Source organism: Nannospalax galili, unplaced genomic scaffold (assembly GCF_000622305.1).
Source record: "Nannospalax galili isolate Female #2095 unplaced genomic scaffold, S.galili_v1.0 scaffold752, whole genome shotgun sequence".
NCBI classification, from domain to species: domain Eukaryota; kingdom Metazoa; phylum Chordata; class Mammalia; order Rodentia; family Spalacidae; genus Nannospalax; species Nannospalax galili.
In genome coordinates this window covers 1,421,950-1,436,338 of record NW_008333404.1, presented here as the reverse complement: position 1 = coordinate 1,436,338, position 14,389 = coordinate 1,421,950, and the positions used below count along the sequence as shown (strand labels likewise).

At 47.0% G+C, this 14,389-nt stretch overlaps 3 protein-coding genes across 4 annotated transcripts in view; 2 read left to right on the top strand and 1 right to left on the bottom strand.

Moving 5' to 3' along the window:
• The window catches only part of CUNH1orf56 (chromosome unknown C1orf56 homolog), a 7,432-nt gene extending 3,377 nt beyond the window's left edge, over positions 1-4,055 (top strand). Inside the window, exon 2 of the mRNA XM_008828257.2 lies at positions 1,815-4,055. Coding sequence (XP_008826479.1) covers positions 1,815-1,835 — 21 coding nt within the window. The 3' untranslated portion in view covers positions 1,836-4,055. The remainder of the gene's footprint in view (positions 1-1,814) is intronic.
• On the bottom strand, positions 2,351-10,764 carry Cdc42se1 (CDC42 small effector 1). The gene is made up of 5 exons (XM_008828255.3): positions 10,640-10,764; positions 7,462-7,768; positions 6,741-6,851; positions 5,317-5,405; positions 2,351-4,664 (listed from the first exon to the last, which is right to left on the bottom strand). The coding sequence occupies exons 2-4, from the start codon at positions 7,513-7,515 to the stop codon at positions 5,331-5,333; spliced, it is 240 nt and encodes a 79-aa protein (XP_008826477.1). The 5' UTR covers positions 7,516-7,768; positions 10,640-10,764; the 3' UTR covers positions 2,351-4,664; positions 5,317-5,330.
• Positions 10,765-11,311: 547 nt separating this feature from the next.
• Mllt11 (MLLT11 transcription factor 7 cofactor) overlaps positions 11,312-14,389 on the top strand; it is an 11,036-nt gene continuing 7,958 nt past the window's right edge. The window contains exon 1 of one of the 2 annotated variants that reach the window (XM_029561184.1): positions 11,312-11,465. The gene's annotated coding sequence lies outside the window, so the exon portion shown is untranslated. The remainder of the gene's footprint in view (positions 11,466-14,389) is intronic. The other variant, XM_008828256.3, reaches the window with a different exon arrangement.

Sequence of the window (14,389 nt, the reverse complement as noted above, 5' to 3'; positions counted from 1 at the left end):
TATATATACAAGTGTTTTGCCTGCATCCAAGTGCACCATGTTGTGCAATGCCCAGAGGGCAGAAGAGGGCTTCAGATCCCCTGGAACTGGAGTTATGGACAGTTGTTAGCTGCCACGTGGGTGCTGGGAACCAAACGCTGGGTTCTATCTCTCTCTGGTTTATCTTTTTGAAATAGGGTCTCCCTGTAGCCCTAGCTGGCCTGAACTTGCTATGTAGACCAGGATGGCCTTGAACTCACAGGGATCTGCTTGCCTCTGCCTCCTTCATGCCCAGTTGATGAGGCATTGGGGATCAAACACAGGGCCTTGAGCATGCTAGGTAAGCACTCAACAACTGAGCTACATCTTCCAGGCCCCGAGTTCCTTGTCTTTATATTCAAAATAGAATTGGACGTACAAGGAGAAAAACAAACTAGTGAAATGACCGAGTATGCCCTTTGTCTATTTGTCTTTTCCCACTCCCTGTCATCCTTAGCAACAGAGACTGTCATCAAGTCAATCTGAACCTTTGGTGACTCTTGGTAAGGCAAGATGGGCTGGTGTAACTTTGAGAATTAAGTTGCTGAGTAGAATCCCTAAACATGGGCACTGGTGTCAAAAGTGGTTTCAATCTTAGTAACTGCCACAGTTTCGTGCATACTAGGCAAGAAGACCATTGTGCTACACCCCCAGCCCTTACTAGCTTGGTAAACCTGTTTCTTCATCTGTAGCATGAGGACACCTTATAAGGTGAGGACTGATCCAAGTAAAGCATATTTAGTATTGGCTGCTACAGTTAAAATGAATGAGTCAAAACTATATGAATCAGGCTGGGTATAGTGGTGCATGCCTTTAATCCCAGCACTTGGAAGTTAGAGGCAGGCAGATGTCTGAGAGTCTGGGACTAGCCTGGTCTAGATAGTGAGACCAACTCACAAAAACAACAAAACCCCAAAATACTACTCAGTCAGTATGTTCCATATCCATTATCTATGCATTAAGTCTTTACAGCCAGGTACAGTGATTGAGAAGGGAAGATTGTTGTCAGTTTGACATCAGCCAGAACTATATAGCAAGACTCAAAAAGAAAGAGGGACCTGGGCATGGTGGTGCATGCCTTTAATCCCAGCAGAGGCAGATGGATCTCTGGGAGTTGGAGACCAGCCTAGTCTATACAGCAAATTCCAAGCCAGCCAGGGCTACATAGGGAAAACCTGTCTCAAAGCAGTGCTAGGGGAGATGGTTCAGTGGGTAAAGTGTTTACCATGCAAGCATGAAGGCTGGAGTTTAGATCCTTGGATTCCTAGGCACCCACATAAAAGCCACGCATACACGGGTCCTAGTTCAGTGACAGACCTTGCTTTAGTAAGTAGAGTGGACTAAGAAAGACACCAGACATCAACCTCTGGCATACATGTGAACAGGCATTCGAGTGTGCACACGCAGGCATGAAACATACACATATACACCCATACACACAGCAGTAGGGCTGAGGAAACGAGGGTTTGAAGGGGAGTTGATAAAGCAAGGCAAAGAATGTATAGACATAGGGGCTACAGAGATGGCTTGGCAGCTAAGAACATTTGCTGCTCTTGCAGGGGACCCAGGTTCAGGTCCCAGCACCCACATGGCAACTCAACCACCTGTAACTCTAGTTCCAGAAAATCCGATCCCCCTTTTTTGGCCTACAGGAGTACTACATGCACATGATACATGTGCACACATGCAGGCAAAATACTCATACACATAAAATAAAAATACATTAAAAAAAAAAAGAATTGGTCAAAAAAAATGTAGATGTGATTGTAATTTCCTCTCTTCTTTGCCTTACCCAGATAGAAAAATCCCAGAGGTAACGGCCATGTCACCCTCAAGAGGCGTTATCTGCATCTTAACCTCCCTTTTCAACCCCAGCATCCATTATATATTTTTAATACAGAAAAAATAAAACAACAAAAAAATATACTTTGGTCTCTTTTTCTAGGCTGGTGATGGGATCAAATCTGGGGCTTTGCACATGCCAGGAAAAGCGCTTACTTTTCCACTGAGCTACATCTGCAGCACTGGTCTTGTGCCTTTTACTCCAGGGACTTTATAGCCAGCAGCCTTTAGCTTGTTCCCCTGTCCCCAGGATAAAATGTTCATGCTGCTGATTTTCCTCATTCTCAACAGGAAGAGCAGGGAGCTAAGGCCTGGTAGACAGCAGTGGATTCTCCCTGCCTTTCCAGTACTTCACCCTCTTTTCAGAAAAAAGCAACGTCAGTATAAAATTTCACCCATCTTAGTCACTTTCAAAGCTATGTTCATCAGCCATTTCTATCCTTTGACCCCCACACACACTTCTTCTACATAGTGATTACAACTATTTTGCTTAATTTTTTTTATTTGAAAAATGCATTTTAAAGTCCAAGAATTTTTAATATAAATTATGACTCTCAAACCCATTCCAATCACCTTGTTAAGTGATGGTAGTATATGCATTAGAGAAGGTAGCTCAAGGCAGGGGAGCACCAACGGGATGACTGGGTCCAAAGAATAGTTTCCAGGATGATGAGGCTGGAGTTCTTTCTACCCTAGCCTGTTAACCCAGCAGGGGTGTCCAACCTTTTACCACTGTGACATGATATTGTCATCTACAAATGTATTGGACTGCATTCGTAGCCATCCTCAGACACCTGTTGCCCACAAGGCATCTGCAAGCATTTCAGCATAACATCAAACCACTGAGCTCCTTCAGGGTAACAGGATAGGCTACTTTCAGAGAAACCAGATTGACTAGAACTCAAAGTAAATAGGAAATGTACCCCTGTAACCAATCTTAGACCCTGAAAAACTATAGGAAGTACACTAAGCTTTGAAAAAAAATCAAAACCTCAATCACTAGGTAGGGGTAACCAGATGGATGGTGGAATCAGCAAGAGTGGATCAGTTCCCACAGTCCTGATCCATTACCATAAAGACTTCTTTTAACAAAGCTAAAGAGACCCCGGCCTTATTTTTTAGGAACAGGCAGGAGCCCATCTATCTTGTTCTGCCTTTCTATTTACCCTACAAGGAAAGGGCCAGAACAAAAAACACCTGAGAAAACAAAGGGACTAAAGACTCTGCTCCTACAATTCTTTCCCCTCTAAAAACAGACTCTTTAGCCAGGTGGGGAGTGGGACCTGATTTTCCAACAAAACTCCCTGAGTCTTATTTGTGTCTGGTTCAAGGACTAGGACACAGAGAAGAAGAGCTTATAACATGGACAGCAAGTTAGGGTGTCTCTGCTGCTTTTGATTCCCACTTCTCCAATCCCAGCATACCCTGTTCATTTCTCCACACTGCCAAGAACCCTCTTACACAGAGCCAACAATGAAGAAACATCATACATATCTGTCAGACTCGAACCCATGTAAGCCTAGGCAACACATCTGAATAGATTACATGCCACTCTGAGCCTGCCTCTATGAGGGTGCTAGTTGCTCAAGCTTAAAATGAATACATCAGATTGGGGGGTGGGGGTGGGGGCAGTGCAGAAAACACTTAGGAAAAGCCTATCTTGACTCTAGAGCTGTGGTTCTCAACGGTGGGCAATTCTGTCCCTAGGAGACATTTGGCAATTTCTGGAGACATTTTTGGTTGTCAACTAGGGTGGGCCAGAGATGTTGTATCTTATAATACAAAGAACAGTCCTCCAATACAAAGAATTAACCAGACCAAATTGTCCAAAGTTGAAAAGGCTTGTTTATAGCCTCTCCCTATGCCTGTGGAGGACTGTGGGATTTCTCTTACCACTGCCCCATTCAAATGATTAGGAAGGGCCACATCGAGATATAGCTAATTTGGCTACATCCTGGCTTCCTATATATAGATCCTCTTCTTCCTTTTACCTGGACCAGCAGGGAGGTTGACAGAGGGGTAGGCTAGGACTCCCAAGTCTTAAATGGAATGTGGTCAAAGTAAGATCCACTTCTTAACTCTTCAACGGAGAATAATATGGTTCCTAACAGGGATGGTATAAGGACAAAGGTAGAAGGATGGGGGTAATTAAAAGAACTCATCTTAAATTAAAATTTTAATAAAAAAAAAAAAAAGTTGCTGGGAAGCTAGTAATGCTACAAACACAGGATTAGAGGCCCAACTGGACTAACACCCTGGTGCTGGCAGACAGACATAGAGGGGCTGTGAGCTTAATGTCTGAAATCTAGAGTGGACTAGGCAGTGGTCACCCTACCAGCCCTGTAACATCTGCACTAACTCATTCCAGAAGCAAAGAGAAGGTAGAAAAGTAGAGAGCATCTCATCAAAGCTGAGTTCAGCTTTGGTGCTCTCACTTACCTGCCCAATTTAAGGAGTAAAGGTAAAAAGATTAAAAACAGGTAGTACCCCAACCTTCATTGAGGAGCAGGGAACTCATTGCAGGTTCCCACAGACCTCCCAGCTCAGATATAGGGTACCCAGGGTTTCAGCTGAGGTCCTCTGGCCCACCAGTAGTCACTTGGTCAGTCCTGCTGCCTTAACCCCATCTCCAGGAGGGGCCAAGGCCAGAGGGAGAAGAGGGAGTCCAGCCCCCATGCCTTTTGAGGCACTTGTTAGGAAGACAGGGAAGAGAGGGGCCCATGGGTCACTGGCTGTAGAAGGGATCTGGTGGGAGCAGCATTTCTCCTGGGCTGGACAGAGTGGGGACTCCAAGACTGCTGACCCTGAATTGCAAAGAAAAAAATTGTTTTTAGTCTAGATCTTACAGTATAACCTGGGCTGGTCTCAAATGCCCAGCAATCCTCCTATGAAAGTGCTAGGATTAGAGGCATGGACCACTGTACCTGACCAAATAATTTTTTTTTTGGTCTTTTTGAGACAGGGTCTCCCTGTAGCCCCAGCTGTCCTGGAACTCACTATGTAGACCAGGCTGGCCTCTGCCTCCCAAGTGCTGGGATTAAAGGCTTGTGCCACAGACCTCACTATGTAGTCCCAGCTGACCTTAAACATACTAGGTAGACCAGACTGGCATGAGCTAAGTCACCTGCCTCTGCTTCCCAAGTGCTGGGGTTAAAGGCAGATGCCAAAATTTCTAGCCTAGATCCCATGTTTTTCTTTGTTTTTGGTTTTTTTTTTTTTGAGAAAGAGGGTCTCACTGTGTAGCTCTAGATGCTCTGGAACTCACTATGTAGACCAGGCTGGCCTCGAACTCAAAGAGAGGAGCCTACATTCTTTGACCCTATGTTCTTGAATTATCCAGTCTAACCCTTTCCTCCAACCCTCTTCTCATTTTTGCATCAGAGAATTAAGGTTCTAAGGCATCAGGACATGTTGGCATCAACACACAGTATGAAGAGGGTTTCTCTAGTTACTCACCGTTCCCACAGGAGCTACAAGGCCCTAGAATTGCTCCATGGTCTGTCTCGGTTTCCCTTGGATCTCATCTGCTCTTGAACTGCACCTGTCTGTTGAAAACACCCATCAGACTAACAACCCAATTCTTCACATCCTACAGAAACAATCTACCCTGTGCCCCTCCCACCTCCTCCAGGAGGGGATTGACTCTCTCTTTTTAGGCAATGACATCCATCTGAAAAGGTTAAACTTGACTACCAATTCCTCTTAGGGAAGTCTCAATGACACCCTTCATGAAGACTGCACCTGTCTGTTGAAAACACCCATCAGACTAACAACCCAATTCTTCACATCCTACAGAAACAATCTACCCTGTGCCCCTCCCACCTCCTCCAGGAGGGGATTGACTCTCTCTTTTTAGGCAATGACATCCATCTGAAAAGGTTAAACTTGACTACCAATTCCTCTTAGGGAAGTCTCAATGACACCCTTCATGAAGCCCAGGTAAAATGAATCAGTTACTATTTTTTTTTACACATAGAATAAAAATTAAAAAAAAAAAAAAAAGATTTTCACTATGAATCCCAGGTTGGCCTCAAACTTGATGTCTCCCCAGTGCTGGTATTATAGGTGTGTTAAAACTACTACACTTGGCTTTACCTCCTGAATGCTAGGATTAAAGACATGTGCTACCACACCTAGTGAAATCTGGGTGGTTTTGGTGTTTTATTTTGGGGGAGGGAGGCTGGAATTCATTATATAGACCAGGCTGGCCTTGAACTCACAGAGATCTGCCTGCCTCTGCCTCCCGAGTGCTGGGATTAAATATTTATTATTTTTATGTGTATGTGTGTATTGCCTGCATGTAGGTTAAGTACACCCATGTCACGCAATGCCCTCAGAGGACAGAAGAGGCCATTGGATCCCCTGGAACTGGAGTTATAGACAGTTGTTAGCTGCCAAGTGAGTGCTGGGATTCAAACCCAGTTCTTCTGCAAGAACAACCAGTGTTCTTAACCGCTGAGCCATCTCTCCAGCCCTGATTTGACAATTCTTAATCAGGAGAAGGAAGAGTCATGGTTTCAGAAAAGGCTCAACTTTTTTTTTTTTTTTTTTTTTTTTGGTCTTTTTGAGACAGGATCTCCCTGTAGCCCTAACTGGCCTGGAACCTTAGAGATTGGCCTGCCTCTGCCTCCCAAGTGCTGGGATTAAAGGCATGTGCCACCACACCTGGCAGCTCTTCAACTACTAAGACATATGTATCCCTCACTCTAATGAAAAGCACTATTAATTATGAAGATGAGGGAACCTAGGCCCAGAGCTAGGAAATGTTCACAACTGGTGACCAGGACTACAATCTCAGATTTTTTACTTCCTCACTGAGTATTCTATTAAGTTCTTGCTTGACTACACCCCATATAAACCTCTCCTTTTCCCCTTGTTACCATAGCAAGTCCATCTCCAGCCCCCATCTCCCCAGAGCCGATATGAGTCAGGTGGACAAAATTCATTGGTTCTCCAATCATGGTCCGGTCAATCCGTCTTCTTTTCTTCTTCTGTTTGGAGAAGACAGAGTCATATTTGCAGTCATAATGGAAGAATGGGGAGAGTCTTGAAAACTACTAAAAGTTAAGGGGGGAGCAGGGCGTGGTGGCACATGTGTTTAATCCCAGCACCTGGGAGACAGAGGCAGGAGGATCTCTCTGAGTTTGAGGTCTACATGGTGAGTCCCAAGCTAGCTAGGGATTCAGGGAGACCCTGTCTCAAAAAGACAAAAAAAAAAAAAGAGTTGGGGGGGCAGTGAGATTTGACGGTACAATTGGGAAATCACTAGGGTAGGAAAGAATGCTAGAATAACAAACACAAAGAAGACAACATCACCAGAGCAGTGGGGCCTGAAGACTGAAGTGACTGCTACTGGCTGATGAGGGGAAGACTGACAGATCTTAAGTTCCACCTCAAAACAGACCCAGGTGACACCTAGAACCATTCACTTCTTTTGTCAGTCTCCTTTACTGCACGTGAACACCTGCCTGGCCACAGACACTTTCCCAACCAAGAGGGAGGTGAAAAAAGTGTATTTCAGAAGGCAGGTCAGGGATGGCATATCCACTTCACAGCACGTGGTAACTAATTTGTGTGTAGGGTGGGGGTTGGGAGACTTACCGGCTGGGGCTTCTCTACCACGCAACAGCCCAGTTTGTGCCAAAATTCACTCATATTCCCTGATGGTTCCAGCTTCACTCCACTGCCAGAGGCCCCAGAGGGCTCTTGCTCTGTGGCTGACCCCCCAGTCCTCGCTCTCCCAAGTGTAACAGCACCCTGGATTCCTTCAACTGGATGTGTCTGTTGGTGGAAGTCCTCGAGACCTTAGCTGTGCAGTGAAGGTCAGCGTCTCAGACTAAGAGCCACAAACAGCACCTACAAGAGGCGCAGGCAGGCATAAGGTTATGTTTTCTTCAGATGTGGAATCCTGAATTAGCAGAAAAAAACAAAACAAAACAGTAGAGTTAATGAAAAACACCCCACCCTATCCTCCAGAAGACTTCTGATAAGCCCCCAGCTTCCTCGTTCTCTTTTGGAGACCCTGTTGCTGTACCCCAACACAGACCTTTTTCAAGTACAGGAAGACCAGTACCAAAAGGACATCAAGGAGCAGTGACTGCTGGCATCGAGGGAGAAGAGAGGCTAGAAGGGCTTAGGGAGAGACAGGGCTCAAAGAATAGTGACAAATGAACAAAGTTTGGGGTGCTGCAAACTTCAGCTCCCTTCTCTCTGGGCTAGGGCAGAAGGGGAGGGGCATTTAAGTGACTCTAAAGAGGAAATAGTGGTTTTTTGTTCTCACAAACAAGGCCTCCACCCTGTCCCTCCCTTTTTTCTTACCTTGCCCCAAACACCTAAATTTTCTTTAAGAAAAACAAAGTCCTTCCTTGACCATGCAGGTATTAGGAGGCTGAGTTTGGATCTTAACAGGTACCTCTGAAGTGAGGAATTTTTTCCTTCTCAGTTCAATGCTTTTGTTCTTTCTTACTTCCCTTGACTGAGATCCAACCCCTCCCAGAACCATTAGAGTTCCTTTAATACCTAACCTTGAGGTCTTTCCTGTAAGTTGCATACTCTGTGTGTGCACTTATCTGTAGCCCTACCTCCATGTCTTGTATGGGTAAATGTGTAGAATATTTTTTTGTCCCATGAGGAATGATTTTTCCAGCCTCCCCACCCTGTCTCCTGTGTCTTGTCCTGTGCAGTGCTGTGTCTCACACCCCCTAAGGCCCAGGCCTCCCTCCCTGCTCACCTCATGCTGTGACCTGTTCTCTCCTCCCTCCTCACCACTTCCAAGCTTCATCAGTGAACCAGACACAGGAACTTTCCAGTGGTACTAGTGTTCAAAGAAGAACTTTCTCCCCTTTGCACTACTGCCAGGCAGGGGTATGGCCCATCTGGGTTTCCTCTATGTTCATTGCATTTTCCTGTCTGCTACTCCAGACAAGCTCAGAGTCCAACAGGGCGGCTTCATGAATACCAAACATTAGCATGAATAGGAATGGATCTTTCCCTCTAGACTGGAACCTTGATGCTCCAGTAGCCTAGACTGACCAAAAAAATGGAGTTGTATGTGGGTGTTTTTCCCCCTTTCCCCCAGCAGCCTTGAGAGGAGATCACGCAGTGAAATAGCCTCTAGAATAGGAAAGGACCCAAGAATCTGAGCTTTCTCTCACTTCCCTTCCCACCCCTGGAAGGGAAGAGTAATCAGGATGAAAGTCAGAATGCAGCTGTCCAGAGAGAAGAGCTGTGGTCAATGGGAAAGTCAGTCACAAGGTTTGTCATGCTGGTGGCAGGTGGTGAAGGTTGGGGGGAGAATGGAGAAACAATAAAGAATTGGAGGAAACCCCCAACACTACCAGACAGTCCATACTGAGGCTGGACTCTCCCCAGCATTCTCTACCCTGCTTAAAGCTGAGTGGACTGAGGGGGATGGTGCTGGGGGGAGGGAAGAGGGAGAGGAAAAGGGTCAGTAGAAGGAACAAGGACGTTTCTGTTTCTCTTCCAGGGACCTGACCAAGCTGGGTGGAGGGAAAGTGTGTGTAGGACTTGGCATGAAATGGCCAATGGTGAAGAGAAGTGACCAGGAAATTCCATTCCCTAGGCCATTAGGGTCTCTGAAACTTGGGGGAGGGGTCAGAGTGTGAAGGAGACAGCACAGGGTCAATGTGTGGTAGTGTAGGGTGGGGGGAAGGGGAACAAAGCCAAAAAAGGAAGTACGAGGCATTGGCTGTCACGGAGCTTTAAAACAGCCAACGAGTGGGCAGAGGAAAAATGAAGCTTTGAAGTTGGCAAGCTGAGGAGGCAGCCCACTATTTCAACCCGACAGTGAGAAAGAAGGGAAAAACAGAAGGGACCAAGGATTAGACAGCATAAGACCACATCCTGACCACTAAGCAGCACTAACAATGGGGCCCCTCTCAGTTCTAAATGAAATACAGAACTTGGAGTGACACCTCCCCCTACACCACTACCAAGGTCGGCAGGCCCTTAAGAACTTCAGAGCTGTAGAGGGGCAAGCCGGAGAGAGGTGGAGGAAAGGAGCCTAGGAGGACGGATGCACATAGTTCCCCATAGTTCCCGGTCCTGTGGTAGCCCCAAACCGGTTTTCCCGGTCCCTTTGCCTCCGGCCCCAAGGCCTCCAACCCGCTGTCTGACAAGCCTTCACAAGAAGCAGCTGGAAAAAAAAGAGACGAGAATGGAGTGGGCAAATTCTGGCTGTAAGCCCAGGGATGCAGCTGGTGCCTGGCAAAGACCCCCCAAACAGAGAGGGCTGCTCAGGGCCCTGGAGAGAGCCTTGGACCCCGTTTTTAGCCGTGACGGACATTTGTCCCAGCGCCAGCCCTGCCCATCCCCAGGAAAGGTCTTGTGGGGGCTTAAGAGGAAGCAGAGGGAGGCCCTAACCTTCCCCTCCCCCAATATTTTCCATCCGCCTCCATGCCTGCCTCCCACCCACCCAAGAACTCTGTTCCTCCCAGCCCTGAACTAGGCTGGGGACCTCGGTGGCTCTTTCAGGCTCGGTCACTGTTCTCCGCGGCGGCCTCGAGCTGGCTTGGATCTTCCGGGCTGCAGCCCCACTGTGTCTGGGCACCCGCCAGCCACTGAGGTTGGAGCCCGCGAGGAACCCCTCGTTGCCCACTCCACCCCACACGGCCGGGGCCGCTTCCCTCCCACTCGCGGCTTCCTGGGCCTGCGCGGCCGCCCAGCTCGACTTTCCGGCCGCCTGGATCCCGCCGCCCTCTCCGTCGCAGCACCCGCCCGGCCCGGAGGGGAGGCGGCCGGGCCGGATCGGCGCTCTCACCTGCGGCTCTTCGGCATCCAGGCGGCGGCAGAGGCTGGCAGGGGCTTAGGCCGGCGCCGCCACTCGGGGTTGCCCGGCTGCTGCTCGGCGCAGTGGGGAAGCCGAGGGCGGGCCGGCAGAGGTGGGGCCGGCCGAGGGCGGAAACGGCTGCGACGCGATTACGAAACCTGTGGGCTGCGAGCCGAGCGCGCTGCTCCCCCCAGGCCTGCTGCGGCACTGCACCGTGGGGACCGTGGGGACCCGGGTCTCCCCAGCTGACACTGCAGGACGAAGCCAGGCCGCCCCGGGCGCAGCCTCAGAGCCCCGCCGCACACCTCGTCCGGCTTCCGAGTGTACCGATCCTCGTGCCGCGAGGGGCAGAGGCCAGGAGGGCTGGGGGAGCGGAGACCTTCGTGAGTCTCCAAAACCCCTGGCTACCCTCAGTTCTTGCACTACACTCTGTTTGGAGTGAAGGGTTTTGACTCCATACATCTACGTGAGAGGACAGCTGCTCACTCGTTGCACTCCACTCAGCACCGGGGTGCTGGAAGGGATGGGGAGTACCGGCGCGGTGCAGCTAGCCTATGGAGATGCTCGGCCGCTCTCCAGGCGCGTTCCGGAACCTATCCTTTGAATTAGCCGAGTCAGGCAGAGAGGGGGCGGGGAGTGCTTCCGCCCGTGCTAGGAGGGGCTGTATTGCAGGGGGAGACGCTCACCGTCTCCGTCACAGAAGACTAGGCGTGAGGAGACAAAGCCGTCTATCCCCATCAGCTTCCTTTCTCTCCAGGCCGGAGCCGACCCCTCAATCCCCTCTTCATCCTCCGCGTTAGTCATTAATTGATAACAGGTAACTAGCATGAAGGGCAGGGGCTGCAGTGATGCAGGGGCAGCTTCTAAAGCTTGAAAGACCGGGTGAGACTGGGGTGCGGGTCAGTTCAAAAGGAGAGGAGGGGGCGCTGTGAACAATAGGTAGTTATTTGTTCCCAGATTCTTATCTCCATTAAGATCTCCGTCTATGCCTTATCATGTATCTAGGCATTAATTTCTAACAGTTTACATGTAATTATTTCTCAGCACTTACCGCATTTCAAGTATCCATGTTCCTGTAATTTTTTTGTCTAGTGCATTTCATAGCTTCAGCCTAGTTATCTCTTTTCAGGTTATAATTTTTGCTACCTGTTATTTGGCCAATCTTTATTCCTCCTATAATCTGTCTAGCCTCTACTTCCCTGCATTTCCATTCCCACTCCCCCACCCCACCCCTTCTCAGATGGAGTTTTGAGGGAGTAGGGTATGGGGTAATTTTTTTTTTTTTAATATGAAGTACTATTGAGAGTAAGCCTAACCTTTAACAGTCTCCTCCCTATCTCAAATATTTGCTCCAAAAAAATTTGATGTAGGACAGTGCGGGGGGGCACTGTGTGGAATTGCCTGGTCACATACTGTAATCAGTGTAGGTCATAAGAGCTATTGATTGATGGCAAATTCTTACTTGCTGCTCTGGGTAGTGAGTGGGGAAGGTTGTGGATAATAGGAAAATCCAAGAGTGAGGTACATAGGAGATTCCAAAAAGCTTTCATTTCCATCCACTACCATTCCTCCTTCCTATGTCTGTTCATGGTGGCAGCATGACACAGCAAGGCCCTGTGGTGCAGGCCTTAGATGCCTATACTGGGTTTGGACAAAGGGTACTTGGGTGTGTCCCTGTGGTTTAGAGAAAGTATACCTTTTTAATTTGTATATTTATTAATCTAAGAAGAGACAATGGAATTTAGAAATTATTTTTGCCGAAAATAATATGGATAACTTAAAATGGATGACAGTGGGAAGCATTTGTTGAGCATATAGCCTGGTATAAGTCATCATCCGGGTCCTTTAAGACGAGCAAATGATAGATACAAAAATAGATGAGAGTATGGATGGGTGAAGAGCAGTTAGGAATGAAAGGGGAAACCAGCTGAAAAGGGACATTATACCAATTTTGGAGGACTTGGAAATTAAACCTATATTATATTAAATAAAAATTGCATAGGCTGAGGATGCAACTCAATGGCAGAGTGCTTACCTAGCATTACAAAGATGGGTTTGCTCCCCAGCAGCAAAAAAAAAAAAACCAAACATGACAATAACAAGACATATAAATAAAAATTTCACTACTAATGTTTTTATGTTAGTAAGTACCTTTTGGCATTTTTGCTTTGATTTTATGTATTGTGCTTTTTTATTTTAATGCCACATATGCTAGTATGTGTGTCTTTTCTGGAATGAATTTGTGTCTCTGTAAATGCCTCTGGGTCAATGGCATAAACTAGAGATTTTAAGCCTTTTAAGATAATCTTTCACAACATTTCCTTTAAAGATTTTTGTTTTGCATTGGTTTTGGCTTTTGTTCTTGTATTTTTGTTGCTGTTATTTTGGTTTTTAAGACAGGGTCTCTATAGGCCAGAATGGCCTGGCCACTCTCTGCAACCCAAGCTGGCCTTGAACTCACAGTCCTGCTTCAGCCTCCTGAACTGCTGGGATTACAGTTGTGTACCACCACCACCCCTGACTCTTTAGCCTCTTTAATTGAAAGATAGCTCTGCCAGACTTTCAAGACTTGCTTAGTCAGTTTTTATACATACTACAATTGAAAGGAATTAGGTTGTCAAAGCTGATTCAAATTGCAGCTTAATCGCTACTGACTTTATTTTTTGAGATGGAATTTTAGGTAGCCCAGGCTGGCTGTCATCAAACGATCTTCCTGCCTCCACCTCCTAAATGCTGGGCGTGGGCTATCACATCTAGCTCTCCTACTTTTGAATTTTGATTATTACGATCAGAATCGCAGAAAAAAATTTTGAGAACTAAAATCTTTAAAAAAAATTTTTATTTTATTTTATGTATATGAGTGTATTGCCTGCATGTGTATAAGTGCACCAGTGTTGTGCAGTGCCTGCAGAGGTCAGAAGAAGGCATTGGATCGCCTGGAACTGGCTCCTCTGTAAGAGCAGTTAGTGCTCTTAACTGCTGAACCATCTCTCCAGCCCAAGAGAACTAAATTCTTAACTGGGAGTAATGGTAGCTAATGCCTATAACCTCAGCACTCAGAGGCTGAGGCAAGGATTGCAAATTAAAAAGCCTGTATGTGTCAAGGCCTTGTTTCAAACAGCTGAAAACTTTTTTTTTTAAAAAAAAGCTTTTTAAGGTGGGTGTGGTGGCACAACTCACTATGTAGACCAGGCTGGCCTAGAACTCACAGAGATCTGCCTGCCTATAGCTCCTGAGTGCTGGAATTAAAGGCACTCACTACCACACCCTGCCAAACAAAATTCTTAATTGGGCATGGTGGTACATGTCTGTATTCCCAGCTCTTGGGAGGCAGAGGCAGGAGGATTGCCGACAATCCCAGACCCGGGTTTTTGGGAAGATGGTTCAGTGGATAAAGTGCTTAACATGCAAGTGAGCCCCTGAGTTCAAATCCCCAGAACCCACATAAAGCTGGGCATGGTAGCGTAGCTGTAATTCCACTGGTCTAGTGGCAAGATGGAGGGCAGAGAAGGAGAAGTACAAGGTCAAACAAGGTAAAGATTGACACCAGAGACTGTCCTCTGACCTCTACAGACACATGGAGGCATGGGCACACCATGTCACATACACACAGATTTTAAAATATTTAAAATTTTAATAAAATTATTTAAATTAAAAATATTTTTTGCAGGGCGTGGTAGCACACGCCTTTAATCCCAGCACTTAGGAGGCAGAGGCAGGCGGATCTTTGTGAGTTTGAGG